Genomic DNA, 24,746 nt, shown 5'->3' with positions numbered 1-24,746 from the left:
TCTGTCCCCCTTGATAACTGCTGCTCTGCTGTCTTTTGTCATGTGACACCCTTTTGGTAGGACCACCCAATGTCTGAGACAAAATAGATTTTAGTCAAATCTTATGACTATGACAGACAAGTCCATTTAAAAATTAATTTATTCCTCTTCACCTCCTCGCCTGTGAATGTCGGCCTGTATCACCCACTGCCATTCATTCTTAAAATGGCAATAGCAGTAATGCCCTTGCAACAATTACTTTCCACAGTCAGTACTCATAATAAAGGTTTTCTGCTGGTAGAGAAAAGGAAGTGTGGGAACGAGGCATGTCGCTTTTTATAATAGCTATGCAGAATATTCTTGCAAGAAATAGATTAATTCTGAATTGCCTTTCAGAAGAATGTTTGTGTTAGATACAGACACAAAAATATTCCTTTCTGTATTTTTTTGTTTCTATTATTACCATTATTTTATTGTTATGAAAATCTGTAAAAGTGAGATAAAATTAAATACGGGCCACTTCCTAATAGAGGAATCTGAAATTTGTGTTTCTGTGAATGCATATGTTTAAATGGGCATTCATTCATTCATATGTTCCATGCCCATTGTTGTTCTGGGTGCCTGGGAATCCACAGTAATCAGCAAGGCAAGGATGCCTGCCCTCCCAGAGCTGACATTTTAGCTGGGGTAACTGGCAGTGAATTATGAATCAATGGTCCTCAATCAGGGGATGATTGGGCAATGCCTGGAAATGTTTTTGTTTGTCCCAGCGTGGGCTGAAGCATGCTACTGGTGTCCAGAGGGTAGAGGACAAAGATGCTACTAACCACCCCTTCCCCAACAAAGAATTGTCCATCTCTGAATGTCAGTAGTGCTGAGATAAACATTTTTTTAAAAAGCCAACTGGAAAGCATGTTAGAAGGTGATGAATGATATGGAAAAAGAGACAAGAGGAGTAGGGGAGGGGAATGGAGAATATTGGTGCTAAAGTGAGGATGCCTACGGCATTCTTTAAAAACTGTTTCTATTCTTCAAGTTAGGCCTCAAACAGGAGGTGTGAGTGGAGAAAGGCTAGAAAGAGGTAAGAGAGGGAGGGAGAGAGCCCCAGGGAGGGGAACAGTCAAAGCAAGGCGCTAATCTGCAAGCACCTTGGGGCATGTTTGGAGGGAGAGTAAGACCCTTGTGGCTGGAGCAGAAAAGACAAGGAGACAAGATGGGAAATAGGGGGCGGGCCAATTATGTCCAGTCCTATGGGCCATTGTAAAGAGTTTGGCTTTTACAAGGGTGCGATATGGGTCTAGCTGAAGTTTTTTTCGACTTTTGTTTAATTCAATGTACTGGGGTGACATTGATTAATAAGATTATATAGTTTTCAAGTGTACAGTCCTATGATACATCATCTGTATATTATTACATTGTGTGCCCACCACACAAAGTCAAATCTACTGTCACCCTATATTTGACCCCCTTGACCCTTGAATAGCCCCCTAACCTCTCTTCTGTCTGATAAACACCATACTATTATTTTGTTTGTTGTTTTTCTTCTTTGTTCATTTGTTGCTTTCATGGATGGTTCTTGAGAATATCATGCTAAGTGAAATACATCAGACAGAAAAAGCTAAGACCCATATGATTTCATTCATCTGTGGGATGTATATAAAACTCACTGAACTTTTGAAAAGTACTATTCTGACTGCTGTGTTAAGAACTGATTGTACAGAGCAAGAGTAGAATCAGGGACCAGTTAGGAGGCAACTGCCATATTTTCAGGTAAGAGATCATATGTTTATACATGCAGTTTGGTTTCCAGCTTTTCGAAGTCTATAATGAAGATATATACCACACATAACTCAGCATAACTCCCATATAACACCTTGAAAAGCTTGGTTGTCACAAAGTATTGTAATGTGGGTCCTGTGCATACAGGGAATGGACATTATAAAAGACCCCTTCCACTGAAATTTGCTCACATGACTTGCTCCCCCTTCTAGACTGAGCCACTGAGGACGGGAACTGTGTATTGACATCGAGTGGCACCTGGAGAATGGCCAAGATCTAACTATGTGGCAGAGTTGGCTTTGTGGCTACTGCTGGAGGATAGAGCCTGTTCTGCATCCTAAACACAGAACATTCTGATGAAAATTCTAAACACGGAGTCAACTAGTCAGTCAATTATGGTCTCCATGTTCAAGTTGACTTTATCCCTGACTTGGTGATTTATTTTTGGTCTCAGCTCTGCTGATAGACCACCTTCCCTATCCATAGTTTTATACCCATTAAATTCTATCAGGAATGATGCTTGACCCTTAGATCTTTAACTCATGCATCATATTTTAATTCATGTGTCATGTGCATATATGGGCAGCATACAAAGACCACTTGACCTGAAATTTGTTTATATTCCCTTTTTCTCCCTTCTGGGATGTAAGCTAGGGAAACATTTTTTAAAGTCTAGGGAATAACAAAACAGTACAGCTCGTAGTGCTCAAGAAAGCACTAACCATGGAAATCTTGGTGCTGGGCCAGTGAGGGCTGGTAGGGATGGGAGAAAGTTCCTGAAGGGCCAGTGGGTAGGAGATTCTCTGTAACCTCCCTTTGATTGCCTTCTTATCATTTAACCTTCCTCTCAACCAAACAAGCCAGCAGACCATGGCAGCAAGGTGTAAAAACATTGATTGGTCAAATGGTGGTTTTCAAGCAGTGGTAGCAACAGTTGCAGTGATAAAAGCAATAGTGGCCATTATTTATAAACTAGAGGCCCGGTGCCTGAAATTCGTGCATGAGTAGAGTCCCTATGCCTGACTGGCAATCAGGGCCAATCAGGGCCTTCCTCCCCGCCACCCAAGGCTGCCAGCTGCCAGCCAGGGCCTTCCTTCATTCTGCGCCACCCCCTGGTGGTCAGCACACGTCATAGCAAGCGATCAAACTCCTGATTGGTCAAACTCACAAGGGGGAAATTTGCATATCAGCCTTTTATTATATAGGATAACTCTATATTGCAGAGTTAAACCATCTACCCATTACAACTCTGAGGGTCTGGATAATAAGATAAAGGTCAGAGAGATGGAATGGCTTGCTCAAGGTCACTCCAGTCAATGCCTGATGAGTGAACAGGAGAGAAGTGTGTTTTCTTCACAATGCTGCCACCTCATGTATGTGCCACATGAACAGAGCCAGAATACAGTTTTTCAGCCATATTACACTAGTGTGAGCCTGTGGATACAAAGATATATGGTTGCCTTTGGAGTTTATTGTTAAAGCATTTCAGGTGGGTTAGAGACAAAGAGAATAACATGCTAAAATAGAAAAGAAATATTCTGAACCAAGGTGAATATCAGTTAGAGTAGCCATTCAAGTTTAAGAGAAAATGGACCCAGATTGGCAGGCGTCAATGGTCTATATAACCGTAATTAGATTGATAACTGAGCCAACAAATTAGATGGTAAGCCTAGCGGGCAGGGTAGAGGGAGAAACACAGTAAGTCACATGGTTCTGACTGTCAGAGACAAAGAACATCAACCCCTAGTGAAGCAGTGCTTCCTAGCCTTTGGAAGAAATGAAATTCTTACATGGATAAGGGACCTCTAAATGAAGTAGTGACAGTACACTCAGCAGCCTTGGTAGAGTAAATGCCTTGCAGGGCTTTTCTGGGAGCTGTTTCCAGTGAGTCCCTCAGCATGGTCTGGAGAATTAATTTATTGCTCATGCTCACGAACTTCTTCAGGAGATTAGGCATGTCTTCAGCAAAATATTGCAGTAAGTCCTAAACTAATCAAAGTGTGAATCTTGGTTGTTTGAGCTACATTCCACAGAAATTAAAGTTGAGAACTGATTAAAAAGCAAATAGCCTCATATTCCACGTGCATATATTTTGTGCTTGAGAAGCAATAAAGCAAACCTGTGGGTATGCATTTTTATTAAGTCAGTATGCGATGTGGTTCGGTCGTTGTGTTTGGTATCCACAGAACTGGGCCTGCGGGCTGCTTACCAGCCACGCCTGTATGGGCACCTAAAGATTTGACCCTGCAGAAAGCTCTCCTGCACGAGCCAGCTACCCGAGGTTGTCAGTGTTGGGGTCATTGTATTGAAGCATTGTAGTTTCAGAAGCTCCCTCTCGAAGCTCAGACAACCTCAGAGAAGACGATATAATACAACAGTAGGGAGTTTATCGAAGGAATAATGATAGCTCATTTGTATTGTACTTGCTAGTTTGCAAGTACTTCATAACTATAAACTCATTTAGCCCTGTGAATAAGGTATAGTCCTTATCCTCAATTCTGTAGAGGAGGAAACTGAGGCACAGAGAGGTTAAGCAACTTGCCCAAGGTCACACCATTGGCAAGTGGTCGGGCTTGGATTCTAAGGCCAGGCCTTCTACCTCCAGTCCTATCCTCTTGATGTTACTAGTTTCTACAGCTGCTGTATCAAATGACCAGGAATTTTGTGGCTTAAGACAACACAAATGAATTATCTTATGTTCTGTAGGTTAGAAGTCCGACATGGGTCCCTCTAGGCCAGCCGTGGGCAAACTACGGCCCGCTGGCCGGATCCAGCCCATTTGAAATGAGTAAAACTAAAAAAAAAAAAAAAAAGACCATACCCTTTTATGTAATGATGTTTACTTTGAATTTATATTAGTTCACACAAACACTCCATCCATGCTTTTGTTCCAGCCCTCCGGTCCAGTTTAAGAACCCATTGTTGTCCTCGAGTCAAAAAGTTTGCCCACCCCTGCTCTAGGCTAAAATCAAGGTGTGGCAGGGCTGCATTCTTTTCAGAGGCTCTGTGGAAGAATCTGTGTGTTTGCTTGTGCCAGCTTCTAGAGGCTAGCACACCCCTTCCTGTGTCTTCAAAGCCAGCGATGGCAGGGAGTCCTTGTCCCATCAGCTCACTTCACTCTGACCTTGCTTCTGTTATCACATCTCCTTCTCTGACTCTTCTGCTTTCCTTTCCCACCTTTAAGGACACTTTTTTGTCCCATTGGATCCACCTGGATAGTCCAAGACAGTCCCCCTATTTCAGCGATTCTCAACCTGTGGGTCGCGACCTTCGGAAAACACATATAGCATATCAGATATTTACATTACGATTCATAACAGTAGCAAAATTATAGTTATGAAATAGCAACAAAAATAATTTTATGGTTCGGGTCACCACCACATGAGGAACTGTATTAAAGGGTCGTGGCATTAGGAAGGTTGAGAACCACTGCCCTATTTAAAGCCAGCTAATTAACAGCCTTAATTCCATCTGCAACATCAATTCCCCTTTTCCATGGAATTTAACACAGTCACAGGGATTAGGATGGGGACTTTTCTGGAGTAGTGTTCGTCTCCCTAGTACAGCTATTTAAATATGCCAATCTGGAAAGTCCCAAGGGACAGAGGACATGGGGGGTGGAGGGAAGAAAGCAGGAGGGAATGGAGGGTGGTGACAGTAGGATTTGGAGACATTGAAATGACATGTGTAAAATCCTTAGTCTAGTACAGCCGTGGGCAAACTACGGCCCACGGGCATCTGGCCCATTTGAAATGAATAAAACTAAAAAAAAAAAAAAAAGACCGTACGCTTTTATGTAATGATGTTTACTTTGAGTTTATATTAGTTCACACAAACACTCCAGCCATGCTTTTGTTCCGGCCCTCCGGTCCAGTTTAAGAACCCATTGTGGCCCTTGAGTCAAAAATGTTGCCCACCCCTGGCTAGTACCTGGCCAATAGAAAGCACTTAATAAATAGTTACAACAATTATTATTACTGCTGCTAATAGTACTATTACTACTACTACTGTGAGAATCCTTGGGGAAAATCTCTGAAAATTTGCTTTCAGTGTAGAAAGGGAATGTTTGAGGTGACAAAGACTGATATTTGTAAAGGTAAATATCTGACCTGAACTGGAATAGCATTATTTTTAAACAAAATGCTAGTCAGTGTTCTGGATATGCTATGAACTGAATGTGTCCCTCCTCCCACAAATTCGTATGTTGAAATCTAATCACCAATGTGATGATATTAAGAGGTGAGGCTTTAGTGAGGGGATTGGGGGATGAGGGTGGAGCCCTCGTGTAGAGGATTAGTGCCCCTAAAGAAGAGACTGGAGAGGTAGCTTGCACCCTCTCCTTCCACCATGTGAGGATACAGTCATAAGTCTGTAACCAGGAAGAGGGAGGGCCTGCACCAGAACTTGACCTTGCTAGTACCCTGATCTCAGATATCACCCTCCTGGGAATAAATTTCTGTTGTTCATAAGCCACCCGATCTATGATAATTTGTTATAGCAGCTCAAACTGAACCAGGATTGCCATTTCACATTTATCAGTACACATGTGTATTTGTTTTCTAACCCTGTCAGCATAGATAGTTGAAGATACTGATCCTTCTAGCAATCAGCCTTTTACTGTATTTTATTTTCAGTTTGGACTTCTTTGGGGGAGGGGAGTTGTTTTCATTGATCTGAAATCTTTAGAGAGTTCTTTAGGCAGAGAGAGACTGAGATTGATTTAGGTAGGATTAATGTTCTGTCAGTGCCCTTGACGTGCAGCAGCCTCAGAACACTCGTTTTATTGCAGTCACTTATCTGGCATTAGGATGCTCGATATTCAGGTTGTTTGTATCGATCCATAGAGTCAGGGGAAACACAGCTCTCTCCTGGAAAGTTTTCATCTGAGATGAAAATGAAACAAGCTACGCAGCCTGCGATTTGTGTTTCTGCAAATGATGTAGCTTCTTTTAAGTAAGAATTTAATGTGTTGATTGACTATGTTATTGGTAAGGCTTCTAGTCAACAGTTGGCTTTTATTAGTTAAAATTTGCAGGAGTCAAAAGTTCTACACAGATTTTAAACTGGGCGGTGTGGGAGGGGTGGTCAGTGCCCCAACCTCCATATTGTTCAAAGGTCAGCTTTACTTGGCAGAACTAAGACTCTAGCCCAGGTTTGTTTTATCTTAAACCAATGAAGTAGATGTTAGTATATCAGCCCTTGAGCTCCTAGGCCAGGGGTGGGCAAACTTTTTGACTCGAGGGCAACAATGGGTTCTTAAACTGGACCGAAGGCCGGAACAAAAGCATGGATGGAGTGTTTGTGTGAACTAATATAAACTCAAAGTAAACATCATTACATAAAAGGGTACGGTCTTTTTTTTTTTTTTTTTTTTTAGTTTTTTTTTTTTCAAATGGGCCGGATCCAGCCCGCGGGCCATAGTTTGCCCACGGCTGTCCTAGGCTCATAAAATAGTCTATCTATTCATGAAGCAGCTTCTTCCTCCAAAAGTGTGAGAAAATACATTTCTGTTGCTTAAGTCCCCAATCCATAGTGTCCTGTTATGGCAGCTGTAGCGAATACACATAATAATTCACTCGTAATAATAGTCTCACTAGGTATAGACATCTATATCCGACCAAAATCCTTTGCCTTCTGAATTTTTAAAGTCTTGCTCCTTTAATTCTAAAATTCAATATTGCTGCAGAGAACTTCAAAAACATTCAAATTCCTAGTTCTCTCTGCAGAACCTGTTTCCCCTCTAGGGAAGCTTGTCCCCAGTGTTCTGAAATATATGTAGCTGGATGTGGCTCTGTGTTCATCTATTGTACTTGGTACTCTGTGGCTCCTTTCAACTTGAATACTTTTGTCTATCAGTTTAGGGACGTTTTCTTGAATAATTTTTTAATTTTGTGGGTGATTTGTTCTTTTTCTCTTCCTGGCATTCCTAGTTTTCAGATATTGGGCTTCCTCACCTGATTCTCTCATGCCCGTATCTTTTCTCTCCATTTTGTTATCTATAACCAAAGATTTCCTCAACTTATTTTGAATTCTTCTGTTGAGTATTCATTTCTGCTCTCACTTCCTTTTAGTTTCTAAGAGCTATTACATTTCTATAATGGTTTGCCTTTTCAAAAACATATTTTGAGCTTTTTTCACAGTTCCATTATCTTAATTCTCTGAGCATAATGATTTTTTAATTGAGATATAATTGACACAAAACATATTAGTTTCAGGTGTACACCACAATGATTATATTTGTGTATGCTGAAAAATGATCACCACAGTAGGTCTAGTTAACATTTGTCACCTCCCATAGTTACATATTTTTTCTTATGATGAGAACTTTTAAGATTTACTCTCCTAACAGCTTTTGGATATACAGTATATAGTATTATCAACTAACAAAATCATGCTGTACATTACATCCTCATCACTTATTTATTTTATAACTGGAATTTTTAACCCCTTCTCCCATTTTGCCCACCTCTCTATGCCTTACTTCTGGCAACCACCAATCTGCCTTCTTATTTTGTTGATGGTTTTGTTTTTTTGCTGTGTATAAGCTTTTCAGTTTGATGTTGTTCAACTTGTTTATTTTTTGCTTTTCTTGCCATTGCTTTTGGTGTAAAATTCAAAAATTCATTACCAAAACTAATATCAAGCATCTTACCACCAATCTTTTCTTCAGGTCTTATGTTAAGTATTTAATCCATTTTGAATTAATTTTGGTATATGGTAAAAAAAAAAATCCACCTTTATACTTTTTCATAAAATCCAGTTTTCTCAACATCATTTATTGAAGAGACTGTCTTTTCCCCAGTGTATATGCTTGGCTTCCTTGTCATAAATTAATTGACCATATATGTGTAGGTTTATTTCTGGGCTCTCTATTCTATCCCATTGTTTTGTGTGTCTGTTTTTATGCCAATACCATATTGTTTTGATTACTATACCTTTATAATAAAGTTTGAAATCAGGGACCATCATGCCGCTAGCTTTGTTCTTTCTCAAGATTGCTTTGGCTATTTAGGGTTTTTGTAGTTCCATACAAAGTTAAGATTGTTTGTTGTATTTCTGTGAGAAATGGTAATGGAATTTTGATAAAGATTACATTGCACCTGTAGATTGTTTGGGCTAGCATGGTCATTTTAACAATATTCTTTCGATCTATGAGCATACAATATCTTTCCATTTACTTGTGTCTTCTTCAGTTTGTTTCATCACTGTCTTATAGTTTTCACTGTAGGATTAAATTTATTCTTAAATATTCTTTTTGGTATACTTATAAATGGGATATCTTTCTTAATTTTCTTTCTGATAGTTCATTATTAGTATATGGAAATGCAACAGATTTTTGTATATTGATTTTGTGTTCTACAATTTCAGTGAATTTGTTTATTAGTTCTAACAATCATTTGGGGATTTTTTAGGATTTTTTATATATAATATCAAATCATGTACAACTAGCAAGTTTTATATCTTCCTTGCTAATTTGGATGCCTTTTATTTATTTTTTTCTTACCTAATTGCTCTGGCTAAAACATCCAATACTATCCTATAAGTAAAGAGGTAATATGCAAATTAACTCTCACACCCTCACAAAATGGCTGCCTACAACCAGGCCGACAGGGGTTAGTGAGGTCCGATGAAATAGCTGAACAAGCAGGCAATGTGGAGTGACCAGGTCAGCAGGGGGGAGGGCAGTTAGGGGTGATCAGGCCGGCGTGGGGTGATCAGGCTGGCATGTAGAGGCAGTGAGGGGCAATCAGGCGGCAGGGGGCAAGAAGGGGAGCAGTTAGGAGCGACTGGGCAGGCAGGCAGGTGAGCGATTAGGAGCTGTGGTCCAGGATTGTGAGAGGGATGTCCCAGATTGGAGAGGGTTTAGGCTGGGCTGAGGGGACCCCCCCCGACACACACATGCACGAATTTTCTGCTCCAGCCATCTAGTGTTGAATAAAAGTGGTGAGAGTGGGCATCCTTGACTTGTTCCTGATTATTGGAGGAAAAGCTTTCAGCTTTTCAGCATTGAATATTATGTTAGCTGGGGGCATGTCATATGTGGCTTTATGCATCATGACTGTCTAATGGAGTTTAATGGATTTCTTCAGATACCTAGTACTCTTTGGTTGGTTGTCCATACTTAAGGATAGGAAATGCAAAACTTGAGTATAAGTTCAGAGTAATAGGTGGGACCTCCGACTGTGGACTTCATTGTAGGAAAATGGCTGAGTGGTTCCTTTCATTTTAGGTTGCTCAGATTCCCCAGGGAAGAATTTGCCAGTCTTCTGCCTGGAAAGTCAAGGCCTGGCTGCCAGTATTCTGGAGTCTAAGGGAATGAATAAACTGGGAGTCTCAGCCTCCAGGATGCAATTGATCCTTCAGTTTTCACTATGGTACCTCTACCCTTAACCATGCCTGATATCTCACAGTTCAGAGACTGAATTACCCTATAACCACACAACTAAAACCAAACTCTAGTTGTCTGGTAGAGTACAGGTGAGGATATGGGCATCTAGCATCTCCTTAAACAGCTTTTAACTAGTACCCATTCTATAATCCCATTTATCTTATTTCTAGAGGTCACTGGTTCTAAAATTTTATGAGATTTTACAGCATAAATATGATTGTTCTTGGTTTCCCCCAGAGCTGATTTAGGGTTTAGCTTTTTTTTCTGGTCTCCTAAGTCTGTTACCACTTATCTGTCTGCATTTCATATTACAACATTTGGTTGCTATTGTTCTTTACTATCTTTGTTCCTTGAATATTTATACCTTTATTTAAACACCACACACACACACTTTATTATTATTTTTATGGGGTTTGAGAGAGAGGAAAAGTGAATAGAAGTGTTTAATTTTCCATCTTTATCTGGAATTCTCAAGAGGAAGTATTTCTTAGTTTATATTTAACATTCAAATAGCAAAGACGATATTATGAAGTGCAATTAGAAATGACCATTGGAATAAGAAAAATGTCTGACATTGCTTTATATTGCAGGAGCTTATCACCTTAATCCTAAAATGAGGCTTGAAAGTCTTTACTGAGCAGTCGGAACTCTGAATATTATATATTTAGCCTGATAATCATCTCATTCTTTTACTCATAACAAGTATACTTGAGATAAGAAGCTAGTGATTGCACTGCGGTTGCCGAAAGCCCCCAAAATCTCTCAAAATAGGTCTTGTCACATAAAAGAATTAATTGGTTGCTTTGTTCTTACTTAGATTGTCATTAATTTGAGAACATAATTTAAGTGACAGTTAACTGTATCACCTTTGCTTCTCCTTGTTAAAAAAAAAAGAAATCTCTATTTAAAATCTAATTAAGGAAGTTTCCTGAAATATTTAATTTCAGGCTTCTTCACATTAGCAATCTTGGGGCAGCACTTCAAGCAGACAGGAGTAGAAGCTACAGAGCTGGGCCTGGGCTCAGAACTCTCACAAAAATCACTTCTGCCACATTCTGTATTAATCCCGTCACAAATCCCACTCCGATTTGAGAGGTGGAGAGGTAGAGTCTAACTGTTGATGGAGGAAGCAAGAAATTGACAAAGGGGGGTGTGTACAGGGCCCAGAAGAATTGTGGCCCTTTTTTGCAATGTAGTACCATCTTCCCTCTGACCACACTTTAATCACATTTCTTCCACTTAGAAAATGTAGTCCTTCCCATTCAAGGATCCCCGAAGGTCTCATCCCAATCTGGCATCAGGCTCAATGTCCAGGATCTCATGTTCCAACGTCAGGTTCGTTTGGGGATGAGTATCCTTGGAAGCAGCTCTTCAAGTATGGTCCTTCTTGAACCAGAGGCCTGTTAATGGAAAAGACCAGTTAACTGCCCCTACGTTTCCAGCTGCCAGGATCATTACAATAGATGCTTCCATTCCTGATGGAGAGCAGGAAGCACAGAGCCGTCAGTGCACATGCTTCAAGCTCCTCCACTCCAGGCCAAGAAACATGCCTTGACCAGTTACCTGGTTCTGTTCCTACTTGCCCGATGCCTTCGGAGTTTAAAATTATACAGGTCAGTAATGTGGCTGTAATTCTAAATTAACTGTCCAGCACCATCTGTAGGTAGTTAGACGCTTCTTGAGAAATATATTACTTGAAGTTTTAAACCAGGGGTGAGGAACCTTTTTTTTCTGCCAAGGGCCATTTGGACATGTATAACATCAGTTGTGGGGCATATAAAATTACCAGCTTCAACATTAGCCTGCTATATTTGGTCAAACATTTAATTAACTCACCCCTGATGCCGGGCACACCAGGCCAAACGATTCCCTGGGCCTTATACGGCCAGATGCCTCCACCCCTGTTTTAAACATGGAGATTTCTCATACCTTTGAGGATATTCGTTTGTTTTATCAGTCTCAGTAATTCCATAAAATTGGTATTAAACCAGTTTTAAAAGCTTCTTCATTGCCTTTATTTTCCCCAAGTAGTGTTACATAAAAAGCATAATGATAAAATAAACTGATTTTTAGAATATTCAAGTTAGGGCAGGCAATGAACATGTGGGTACATCTTTTCCCACTCCCACCCCAATAATAATTTTTAGAGAGGAAAATATAAGAAGGAAATAAAACAAGATAATGGAATACAGAGAGAGCAACTTGTGAGGCAGGAGAGTGACTGCCTTAGCTGGATAGTAAGGAGGTGATTTTTAATAAATAATTGATTTCAGAGAGAGAGGGAGGAAGAGGGACAGAGAGGGAGAAACACTGATCGGCTGCCTCCTGAATGCCCCCTACTGAGGATCAAGCCTGCAACCCAGGCATGTGCCCTGACTGGGAATTGAACCTGTGACCTTTTGGTGCACAGGAGGATGCTCAACCAACTGAGCTGCACCAGCCAGGGCCAGACAGATGTTTTTTTATCCCTCCTCACTACCTGCTGGTTGTGTGATTTGGTGCATATTACTGACCCCTCCAAAGGGGCAGGAGAAGAAAATGTATATTTAGATCCTCAATCATGTCAGTGATCCTCCTCTACCAATTCAGCAGTGTTTCCCCTCCTCACCTCTCAAGGGGGGAGGGGAGAACAGACCTAGAACAGAAATTCCATTTTTCTCTTTAAATTTTCTTTTTAAAAAAAAATGGTTCCATTTTTATAGGTAGTACATGTGATAAAAATTTTCTAAGTGTGTACAGAGACCTTTTCTTCCTACCTTCTCAGCCACTGAGTTCTCCCCAGAGGCAGCCAGTGTTTCCAGATGTGTCTGTGTCCTCCCCTAGGTATTCTATGTATGCACCAGCAAATATATGTCAGCATGTTGATAGCTATATTTGCACATGTTTTCCTCCGACACACATAGCCATGTGACTGTTTTGAACCTTGTTTTTACTCTTGCAGTATCTCAGAGGTTTTTTTATGTCTACAGTGAGCACCCTTAATCTTTTTACAGCTGCCTAGTATTACATTGAAATTTGTACCATCGTTTATTTATCCTATTCGCCTCCGCCCCCTCCCCCCGATGAATTATTGAGGCCATTTCCAGATTTTGCTGTTATAACCCACGCCATAATGAACATTCTTGTACATCTGTCACCTTGCATGTGGGTGAGTGTTTTTGTAGAATAAATGTCCACAAGAGGAACTGCTGTAATGAGGATATATGCATAATTTTGATAGACCTTGTCAAGTAGCCCTCACAGAATTTGTACCAATTTGTTGCCCCCGCAGCAATGTGTGCAAACAGCTGGGTTTCTAAGCCTGGGTGGAGCCCGGACACCTCAGAGACTGAACACCAAGGCTTATGTTTGACAGAACAGCTTGGCTTCTGTCGTGTGTGTGTGTGTGTGTGTGTGTGATTTCCTTTGAAGCAAGTTGTCTTGGCTAAGTGGCTAAGAAAAGCTTGAGAACCATGATGTAGGCAATCATCGCTGTTCTTCTCCTAGCCTCCACTTTGAAAGAGTGACAGACAAAATGAGATGTCTCCACACCCTACAGGAAGATCCTTACACAGGTGGTTTGTGGAGAGAATGAATGGCTCAGATGGTAGCTGGGAAGATGGAGTGAGTGGAAAGATTTCCAGGAAGCAGGAGTAGAGGCCAAGGTAGAAGGAGATGAGATTCTCATAACCTCCGTATTCTCCAAAAGGTCAGCTCAGTTGAGTCATCTTTAAGGACAAGCCATGTGCCAAACCCCGTATTAGTGCTGGGATACAGAGATGAGAGCATGGCTGGTCCCTGCCTCAAGAAGCTCACACTGAGAAGTCAGGTGTGCAGGTGGACAAAGTCTATATAATGTCACAGCAGTGAGAGCAATGATGACAGCCTAGAGCGCTTATTGAATGCCAGACATTGGACTCAGCAGTGCTCATCATCTTGCCCAATTCTACAGAAACCCTATGAGAGATTACAGTAAGCCTGTCAAACTCAAAGGCTAACATGGGCCAAATAAACAAGGTTTAAGTTTATATGGGCTGCAAAAACCCCCAAAAGCTTCAATTTTCATAGAAACGTAGGTTTATTTCGAAAAGTATAGTATAAAAAATAAAGAACAAGAGCAATGGTAAAATGAATGTTTTCTTCCTGGCGCTTGGCATCTCTTCTCTGCTACTGTCTTTCTTACTTCAGGGGAAATCTTGTTCGCAGTGATTACTTTCAAAACTGACTCAAGGTGAATGTCTTTAATTCTGGATCTGACAGGAGACTTATTTTCTCTCATAATTGTAAATAACTGCTCACACCCTTATATTGGCTGGACCGTAAAAATATTCATGGTGGACCACATGTGGCCCATGGGCCGTGAGGTTGACATGCTTAGATTACAGGGTTATCCCCATTTTCACAGATGAGGAAACCGAAACCCAGAGAAGTTGAGGGGTGGTCCTAATACCACATAGAAAGTGACAAAGCCAGGGTTTCTACTGAGGCTGTCTCCCTTCTAAGTCTAAGGGAAAGCAGGAGTGATATTGGAGCTAAAAGCCCGCCTCCCTCCTCCATGAAAGGTTTTCTCCTTCCTTCATTTTATAGCCCGCATCACTTTTTAGGGGTGAGGGTGGAGGAGTCAGGCACACCCGTGGAGGGGGATGTGCCCTGAGGTGAGGGTCAAAGGATGATGAGAAGCAAGGAAAGCATTCCAAGCAGAGCAACTCTTGGGCTGATCCCAAGGAAAGCCAATCTCCAGGGAGGCAGGTGAGACTGCCCGAGTTCTTATTAGTTGCCTCTACCTCTTATTAGTTGACTGACTTGGGGCACATCACTTAACCTCTCTCATTCTTCACCTGTAAGGTGAGGCTATAAAGGACTTAACTCCTGGCTTATCATAAGGATTGAATGAGTTAACATCCAGAGTGCTTAGAACAGTGGCTGGCCCAGGCTCCATAAGTTTGTTCCCACTATAGAATCTCCAGGCTCCAGGTACAACGTATGTGTAAAGAAGAGGAAAACACACTTTTGAAGCTTGTCTGTAGCGCTTATGTTAGAGACCTATTACCTGAGCTCACAACGTCATGTACTAAAAAGAAGGAAGCAGGAATCCATGCAAAGGAGGAGGGACGTGGGCTTTTAGCCCAGAATCTTGTCAGGCATGGCCGTGCTTATCAGCTTTCCATCATCCCCTGAAATTGTGAGTCCCAATGGGCTTTTTTATTTGTCGTCTATTTCTTTATGACATTTTTATTTGGTGTTAAAATGTAATGGTCTGTCTCAAATAAGGTGGATAAACAGAGGAGGATAAAATAAAGCTAACCACATTCAAGGTAACTCTTGGTTTTCCCCTCTTCTTCTTTAATGCCTCAAAATGTTTTCGCAAAACCCTACAGACAATATCAGATAAATGCTGTGACTTTCACCCACGTAGCATTTATCTCTCATCCATCAAGTCACATTACCTTTTTCTGAGAACAGCATTCTGTAACAGAATCCAAGAGCAGTAAAAGTGAGAGGAAATGTGTCTTCATATTTTGTTTTTATACATTTTGTCTTCATACTCTCTGGCCTTTCTCTCCTTTATATGTTTTCCCAAACTGACCTTCCCAATCCCATTCTCAAACCAGACCCCATACCTGACCACCCAGGCCAGTTTTATCTCGTCCTCCCATCATTTGAACAGCTCTTGAGAATCCATCTTCTTGAAGAAAAGCATTTAATAGCCTTTTTTTCCAACATAACTCCCCATGACCCTCATTTACTGCTATTCAAAAATCTCCACCCGTACTGTGTACCAGGCACTCACTAGATTCTGGAGCCACAGAAATTATGATGACTCGGCCTTTTGTCCTGAATGAGTTCATGGTCTTATAGGGGAGAAAAGCACACAGAAGGAGGAGGATTCTGTCCATCTTTGTCCTACGATCATGTTCATTTCTGCTATGGTTTGTCTTCCCCACTGGCTTGTAAGCATCTGCTTTATTTAGCATTGTATAATCAGTTCCTTACAGACTGCCCTCAGAAAACATTCGCTGAGTAAATGAATGAAAACAAATAAATGACAGTATAGCATGATCAATAAATTCATGCGTTTCAAGATAAGAAAAACCTCAGCAGAGAGAGTAATGGATTCTTTTGGGGGGCAGGAGTGCAATTGGAGGAGTGGGGAGACTTGCTGGAGAGGTGTCTTCTGACCTGGATTTTGAGGGCAATCGCCACCAACATTGATATGTCTTATGTGGTGTCCAACTCATATAAAGTACCAATAAAAATTTGTTGAGTCCTTTACAATGTATGAAACAATTATAGTAGCTCTAGTTTTCTATCAACCCATTTCTGAGAGGAAAATACCTCTCTAAAGAATCAGTTCATGTGTCTAGACATGCCCTCTCTATGAGTGATTGAAGACAAGGCTGTTTCATGCTGGATTACATAGTTCTGGAAGCTCATTTATCACTTGAGCGTAGGAACCTCTCAGTAGCATAGGAACACCTACTAAAAAAAACAACCAAGGTCGTGGGGTGTGTATAGCCCTGTGGGAAAGTTTGGGGGCTGGGTGGTCCTGCAGAGGTGATTTCTAGATACTCACCTCACTCCTGATTCAGAGCTCATTACTGAACTCCTATATCCACCACCCAAGCCAGTTTCAGATAACAAAATTCCTGAAAAATCAGTATGGGGAAAAAAAGAAGGGAAGTTAAGAATAATATACATTTTTAGTTTAATTTATCTAATGACCATACTGAGAAGAAAAAAAAAAACAAGACATGAGGCCTAGACTTGCTATTAGTTTATTATTAGGTTTCTTAATTTTGTTTAGCTCTAGCTCCTTCCTGGCATCATGATGTTCATGCTTGGGAGACTGAGAACCAAAAGTACTCAGATTTGTGAGCCTCCTGCGCCTGGTGTGACCTCTGGGCTCTCTGATGCTGTTCTAGACATACCTTCTCTATGAGTGATTGAAGATACCATGTCTGAGCAATACCAAATGGTATCAAAGATTAGATCCCTCACCTGCAATGAGTCCTCACCTTGTGTTTTCACTATGTGTGTGCAGCTTCATCATACACAACAAAGACACTTTCTTCAACAACGCCACGAGAAGTAGAATCGTACACCATATTTTACAAAGAATAAAGTATGAAGAAGGAAAAAACAAAATTGGTAAGTTAGTGCATTAGTATAAAAAAAGCTGTATTTGATTTTGGGGGGATTGCACATTTTTTCCTGTGGCTTTATGAAGTTAATATCCATTCCAGAAATGCTCATCATTTGTGAAACCTCTGACTTTGCCCTTGATGGGTAACTCACACGTGTAACATCTTAATAGCATCCTTAGATCTCTTTGTTCAATAGCTTGCTATCTCATTTATCTAAGATCATGAAGGAATTCTCTCAATTGAACAAATATTTATGGAATGCCCATTACGTGCCAGGCACTGGACCAGATGTTGGGGAGATGAGCACAATTCTCTCCTGAAGCTTATGTTTAAGAAGTTAAAAGCAGACAACTAAGTAACATGAAAAAATTGACATGGATAATGATTCAGAAATAGAATAGGAAGGGGTGGGGGTGAGTTCAAGCTGAGATGGAGTGGTCAGGGAACGCTTCACCAAGAAGCTGAACTTTGAACTAAGACATGACAGGTGTGGGCAGATGGAGTGGGGAAGGGGAGGCATTGCAGACAGAGGAAAATGCAAGTGCAGAGATGAGCTTTCCCACATCAGTAAATTCTCCAGATAATCACCTCCTCCATTAAACAGCTCCCACAACTTATACTTTGTACATTATTACAAGAACTTTTCCATATTATATTACCAAATTTCCTGCCTCATTAAACAGATTATTACATTATCAGGAAGATTTGGGTGGCTTTATCCTTATCTCTGTCCTAACAGATTTTTATCAGTGGTTTGAATAATAATGAGCTATCTCAGTCAGGGTCTAATCAGGAGACAAAAATCCCACATAATTTGAGGAGGGAAAGTTTAATATAAAAAATCAGCTGTGACAGGATTGGAGGAATGGAGGATTGACCAGTAAAGAGTAAGAAGAACTGTAAAGAGGAATAACAGGTGTTAGGAGCAGCCACCACCCTAAAAGACTCCCCCCAACAGAGTTGAGCTCCATACCCTGTAGGATGGGGTGCAGCTGTGGTTCACTGGGCAGCAGAGCAGTTGGCTGGGGGCTCCAGGCCAACAGAACTCTGGGAATCTGCCCCTCCTGTACAGGAAGAAGCTGCCTAGAGGGTTCTGGGGAAGCCATTCGTTGGGAGTGTTGCATCAGCAGCACTGCTCTGTGAGGCTATTCAGGGGACTCCTGCCCTTGGGGAGGTGCCCTGTACTGCTCGCCACCGTGCACTGCAGCAGCTGGGTGCCATGGAAACCATGTGATGAAGAAGCCTGCTGAGAGGAGCACACTGGTATCAGGGAGACAAACTCCTCCCTCCTCTAGTGTCCCTCCAGGGCCTTCTGCTAACAACGTTCCACATTGTGCCATCGGACAAAGGAGAAATATTTACAAGGTCCAGCTCCATTATTGCAAAGCTGGCAATTAAATATGTTTAGAGCAGTAGTTCTCAACCTTCTGGCCCTTTACATACAGTTCCTCATGTTGTGACCCAACCATAAAATTATTTTCGTTGCTACTTCATAACTGTAATGTTGCTACTGTTATGAATCGTAATGTAAATATCTGATATGCAGGATGGTCTTAGACGACCCCTGTGAAAGGGGCGTTCGACCGCCAAAGGGGTCGCGACCCACAGGTTGAAACCGCTGGTTTAGGATGAAAGGGGGCGATAAATTGATAACTGGCACTTAGCCTAACCAGCCTGCCCATCAAGCTTTCAGGGGGAGTGGAGACTGGAAGGAGGCCTTTAGTATGTTAGCCATTGGAGTCAGGAGCCTAACTGAGCGCAGGGATCTGGGCATCTCAGCCAAATCCAACATGATGACATTTGAGAGTTTGTAAATGTAAAGTCTTACACTCACAGTCAGCAACGCAGGTACCCTGGTGCTGTGGGAGAAATGTTGCTCAACATCGGGGAAGCAACAGACTGGAGAGGCTTAGCTAAATGCAGCTCAGTGTGAGTCACTAGTACATTGAAGCTGCCAAAAATTACTTTGATCCCAAGCTGCATACATCAAAATGTAATAGGGAGAGATAGACCGTTACTCAGTCCAGATCTGAGTATCACTGGAGTAGTATTTTCAGTGAGTCAGTGTGGGTAGGAATGGTGACACTGAACCTGTCTGAACCGCAGTAGTGTAGTAGGTTAGCATGTCTTCATATTCTCTGCAGCGTCGTCCATCCTTGAGACGCACCCTCTGCATAAAGTGCTCCGGGACCATTCTAGCTTGAAGGAGTTGTCCCTCCTCTGAATTCACATGGCAGTTGTTTTTGTGTGTTTATTTGATAATGAATCACTTACAACTCTTATTACCGTGAATTATTTCTTTTCAGTGACATGAAAATTTAACCACCTAACGAGAACCACTGTTAACATTTTGGTGTGCTAAATAATGTCAATATTGCATTAATTGCTTCTTTATATTTACCCCCTATTTGTCCATGTGATTTTTAAAACAAACTTAGGATATGCTATACCTAATTTTTATCATACTTTTTTCCCCAGTGAATATTGTTTCTTGAAAACAAGTGAAATGGTTTTGGCAGTAGCTATTCTGAATTACTTTATAAAGTGCAAATATTTTTTAAAATAATGCCTCTACTAATATTGGTATTATAGTCTGAGGCACACCTCATCACTCACTGTGACACACTGGTGTGCTGAGAATCTTCATCTGAAAACTGCTCATCTAGATAATAGGCTCCTTAATTGTAAAAGAGTTGCCTTGTTTATCTTTGTATCCTTGCCTAGCTCAGGACCTGGCATCTTGTAGAAGTGCTGTTGAACTGAATTGAAAAATCTTTTAACATGATTAAAGTCTAACCATAGCATCTTTATACACTCAAAAACTGTGTATAAGGAGGCCCTACAGCAATTATTGTGCTTAATTTTTCATCTCAAAACTGAGCTGTTTTTACAACTAGTCAAGATGAAGACAAACGAAGGGCAGAGAAAGTGTTGGGTTTGGTTTTTTTAATGTTCTGAAGGAACACAGGAAGTTTAATATTACCACTAGTAAGAAATTTTCTTGCTAGTTTTCTCATTTCATGAAAAGTGGAGAGTTCTATTCAAGAACTATGAAAATACGTAATGTTGAACTGGAAATTAGAAATAACCAATTACAGAGTGAATTGTCTACTCTGGATCAGGCATTATGCTAAAAAACATGAAGTAAAACTGCAAATGCTCTGTTAACCTGATGTTTCATTGTTACCTCTGGTTTCATAAATAAAAGAAACAAATCAATAACTTAATAAAACATATTTTAAAAAATAGTAATTGTACTCGGTGAAAGAAGTACTGTATGATTCAATTCATATAAAACTTCAGAAAATGCAGACTGATCGATAGTGACAGAAAGCAGACGAATGTTTGCCTTGGAGACGGCATAGGGAGGGTGGGAGATTGCAAAGTAGCATGATAAAGCTTTGCGGGTGACGGACATGTTTATTCTCTTGATTGTGCTGATAATTTCCTGGGTGTATACACGTCAAAACTCCTCCAACTGCATGTTTTAAACATAGGTCATTTATTATGTGTCAGTTACTTCAATAAAGCTGTTTTAAAAGTTATATCCAGCCTGGCCAGCGTGGCTCAATCTCCACATATTTGACACCTCTCCCCCATTTTATGGATGAGAACATGGAGGCCTGAGGACAAGAGGATTTTTCCAAAGACACAACACTAGTCCAATGCAGGAGAGTTAGATTTGTCCATATTTGAAGCTTTTGGGTAAAAACAGAAGAGCTCCTGAGGGAGCATCATGTTTCAATATGATAAATCTGTCCCCTTCTCTTAGAGCATTTGTCTCTATGCCAGGCACTGTACTAGCTTCATTGTTTTCTGTTTGAAAATTCCCAGCTCTTGATTCCAGTTTCCTAGCAACTCTGTTTCTAAACTGTTGGGGTTCCCATCCCTTTTGAAAACCTAGATGGCTTTCATCAAAAAGTGCCACCCTTACATTAGTCTTGAACATTGTGAGAGTTGGAACTCTGTACTAATTGGGATTGGACTTTGTGTTGTTTAGGTCTGAATCGCTTGCTTACCAATGGCTCCTATGAAGCTGCGTTCCCTCTGCACGAGGTATGTCCTGCCCCTTCTTCTGTCAGTTTCTTGTTTTGCAATCAGCTTCTGGGAACAGCCATTAATTGAGTTTGTTGATGTGACATTTGTTCAGCGTGAATTTAATTTGTTCAGTAGATAATTAGGCCTCCTTGCCTTGTGACCCAGCGTAGTTTGGTTTATTTCTATGTGTCTTTTAATATAATTGTAAGAATACTTGAAACAGCAGCCACTCAGCATGAATTCAGAGGAATAGCTGAGGGACTCCAAGTCATAAAATTAAAGAGGCATTGAAAATTTCACCAGACCCAGGTGGGAAATGTTCCTGAAATACATAGTCTTTGCAACAAAGAAGTGTATAGTTATTCTTTAGAGTGGTAGGAAGCCATCTTGCAAAGTCTCTGGTAACCAAAGGGTGAGAAATGGAAATTAATGGTATTGTACTTATCATTGCTCTTTTAAGAAATATGCATTCTGATTTTTTTAAAACACACAATTCTTTTTTACTTTTTTATTTTCTCATTTACTATACACTCTTTGTCATATATTAGGACCTTTGTAAATGTAACCGTGGTTACCCTTAACTCAATTTCTCCATTAGCTTTTGAGTTATTTCACCCAGAATTCTCTTTACACGTGTAGTTTTTATTATTGATGAGACATTATTGTCTTGCTCATAGTTTTGTGCCCCTACGCTATACTGGTCACTGTATGATATAGAAAATACAAAGATACGTATCATGGTGCATGTCCTCTAGAACATCACAAACACCAGGGAGAAACTATTGTTAAACAATAATTTTGGGAACAATGTTAACAGTTTGCCAAGAAACAGTTTAGAGGACAGTTCCAACTGTCCCCAAATGGCAAGCCTTTTCATTTGGCTAACAGTGTTTCTTCCCTCGATTTCAGCACCAGGAGGATGTAAAAAGTGACTTAGAATTTTTAAGACCTGGTTCATTAACAAAACTAGCAGCTCTGGTCTGAGACCCTGGTTGCAGTCTGCCATGAAACACTTTTGGAATGATCCTTTAGTGTCACAGAAGCAAACACGTTGACACAAAGGTTTTCTGGAGCCACACACAGGTGCCTCTGGACTCCCAAGACACATTTCCCACCAAAACATCTCGTGGCTTCCTGGAGTTATTCGTTGCCAAGAAATAGTTTCAGTAAGTCCTGTGCCCTCCCACTGCCCAGCCCTTGCTCCTAGTAAGGCCAGTGTCTGAGCAATGGTAGATGGGCAGATGTACCTGTGCAGGTGAGTGGATGGCAGGCATGAGAGTGTCTAAGGAGAAGCAGCTATGAAACCTCACCGAGTAACTCAGGGCCATCTCTGTGGTTTTCCTATCTTGGTAAAGCCCTAAAAGAACATCCAAATTATTAACAGCAGCTGCAATAATATAATTCCTCCTTTGACTTTTTACTCTGAGTTGACCTTGATTACATTACTTATCCTCATAACAACCTTCAGGGGCAGGAAGGGCAGATATTGGTGCCCTTGTTTCATGTTAAAAATCAAAAGAAATTTGGAGGTCTAGAGAAAGATTAGCTCACCTCTAGTCACACTGGGAGTTGGTAGTTGAGCTGAGACTAGAACCCGTTTCCTGTCTCTCAGCGCTATTTACTTTCTACTAAAAAAGGACTTCTCAGGTTCAAAGGACTTCCCAATAATTACGTCCCCTCCAGGGAGTGAGTGCCTTTTCTGTTTATGAATCTAGTGTTGCCATTACCTGAACTCGGTAAACCCCACCTCTCTGGCCCTTGGTCTCCTCATTTGTTCAATGTGAAGGTCAAATTCATTTTGAATTTGTCTGATTTTTGAGGTGACGTCCAGCGTTTACATTCCTGCGTTCTCTCAGAGATAAGGCCAGTGACAAGGTTACAGCTGTGGCTGTTCACCGAGCACTCTTGACAAAGGTGGGAAAGAGAACTACTAGGTCTTGGGCATGGCCTCCTTATCAGGAAGCAAGACACCTTATTCACTCAAATCACAGAAGAAACCTAATGAGACAGATATTATTATTATTAGTCCCATTATGAACTAGGAATCCAAGGCTCAGACAGTTTAAGGCAGGGGTCCTCAAACTATAGCCCGTGGGCCACATGCAAATACAAATATTGTATTTGTTTTTTTACTTCAAAATAAGATCTGTGCAGTGTGCATAGGAATTTGTTCATAGTTTTTTTTTTAAACTATAGTCCGGCCCTCCAATGGTCTGAGGGACAGTGAACTGGCCCCCTGTTTAAAAAGTTTGAGGACCCCTGGTTTAAGGTTTCCTCGCTAAGAAAGCAGAACTGAATCTGAACCCAGATCAAACCTGCGTGATTCTAGCAAACACGTGCTTCTTACTACACAGGATCCTCAGCAAGATAATGTCCAGAGTAACTCATCACACTTCTTTCCCTTCAATAGTATGGATCCTTTTTTTTTTTTCCTCGCATCATCTCTGTTGCTACTTCTGCTGTAAGAGACTAGTATTCCTGTTAACTTTCCTTGTGGCTCCTGTGGGCATCAGCTCATGGGCAGTGGTGTTTCCCTCTCAGGGAGGTTACAGAAGTAAAAACTCCATTCGAACCCACGGAGCGGAAAACCACCGACACCTGCTCTATGAGTGCTGGGCCTCCTGGGGCGTGTGGTACAAATACCAGCCTTTGGATCTTGTAAGGTGAGTTTTTAACCAGCTTTACATATAAAACTTGCACGAAATGATTAGGGCAGACTGTCTGCTGGGGTGAGAAAAAAAACAAAACAGTCTGGAGTGCACAGCTCTGGTTCTAATTTGGCTTCTTCCTAGGAAGGCAACTTTCAGAGGCCATGGGTCATTCTTGGTAAACCAGACCTCCCTCTGATGAGGATGGTGTTTCCTCCAAAGAAGCCTCAGGAAAGAGCCTGTGAGATCAGCTAGGTCTCCCACATGACTCCATAGGGAGCAGGTCACCCATCTGACTCATTGACAAATTATCAGTAACAATCGTAGAGAAGTGACACTATTTATATATACTGAGTGACAAATGGAATATTAGTTACTATGAGGTAAGGAATACATGGTGGTGCCATTACTAATAAAATTCAGGTTTATTTTAATTTTCATTCGAAACTAATAACCTCTAAAGATGGTTTTAATACTGCAGGTCAAAAGAGTATATCAGGTTTTTAACAATTAATGATAATTGTGCAGTGAGAATGTACTTTTTTACTATTTGCCCAACTTTCTGCCATGGGAGTATTCAGCTCTGACATCTCATTATTTATTTAGAAACTGGTTATTAAGCCTGGGTAGCTACAATCCCCACCTCGTGGATTCCTTATTTAAGAGAAAGTCATGTCTCATTTCCTCGACTAGCTGGATTTGTTTTACTTTTACGGGGGCCCTCAAAAAATGAGCCCAGAGGAAAATGAAATAATAAGACAATTCACTTTCTGTTTCACTCCCCCCTGG

The 24,746-nt window shown here is 41.0% G+C and overlaps 1 protein-coding gene across 3 annotated transcripts in view; it reads left to right on the top strand.

Annotated features, from left to right (window-relative positions):
- The window catches only part of ANO4 (anoctamin 4), a 241,271-nt gene that overhangs the window by 163,300 nt on the left and 53,225 nt on the right, over positions 1–24,746 (top strand). For all 3 annotated transcript variants that reach the window (XM_015567602.1, XM_015567603.1, XM_006769374.2), the window contains 3 exons: positions 17,169–17,275; positions 21,272–21,327; positions 23,851–23,972. In XM_015567602.1, the coding sequence (XP_015423088.1) occupies positions 17,169–17,275; positions 21,272–21,327; positions 23,851–23,972 (285 nt within the window). The remainder of the gene's footprint in view (positions 1–17,168; positions 17,276–21,271; positions 21,328–23,850; positions 23,973–24,746) is intronic.

Source organism: Myotis davidii, unplaced genomic scaffold, assembly GCF_000327345.1.
Source record: "Myotis davidii unplaced genomic scaffold, ASM32734v1 scaffold120, whole genome shotgun sequence".
In the NCBI taxonomy this organism is placed as follows: Eukaryota; Metazoa; Chordata; class Mammalia; order Chiroptera; family Vespertilionidae; genus Myotis; species Myotis davidii.
Note: the sequence above shows the minus strand (reverse complement) of the source record. Positions and strands in the feature narration are given on the sequence as shown.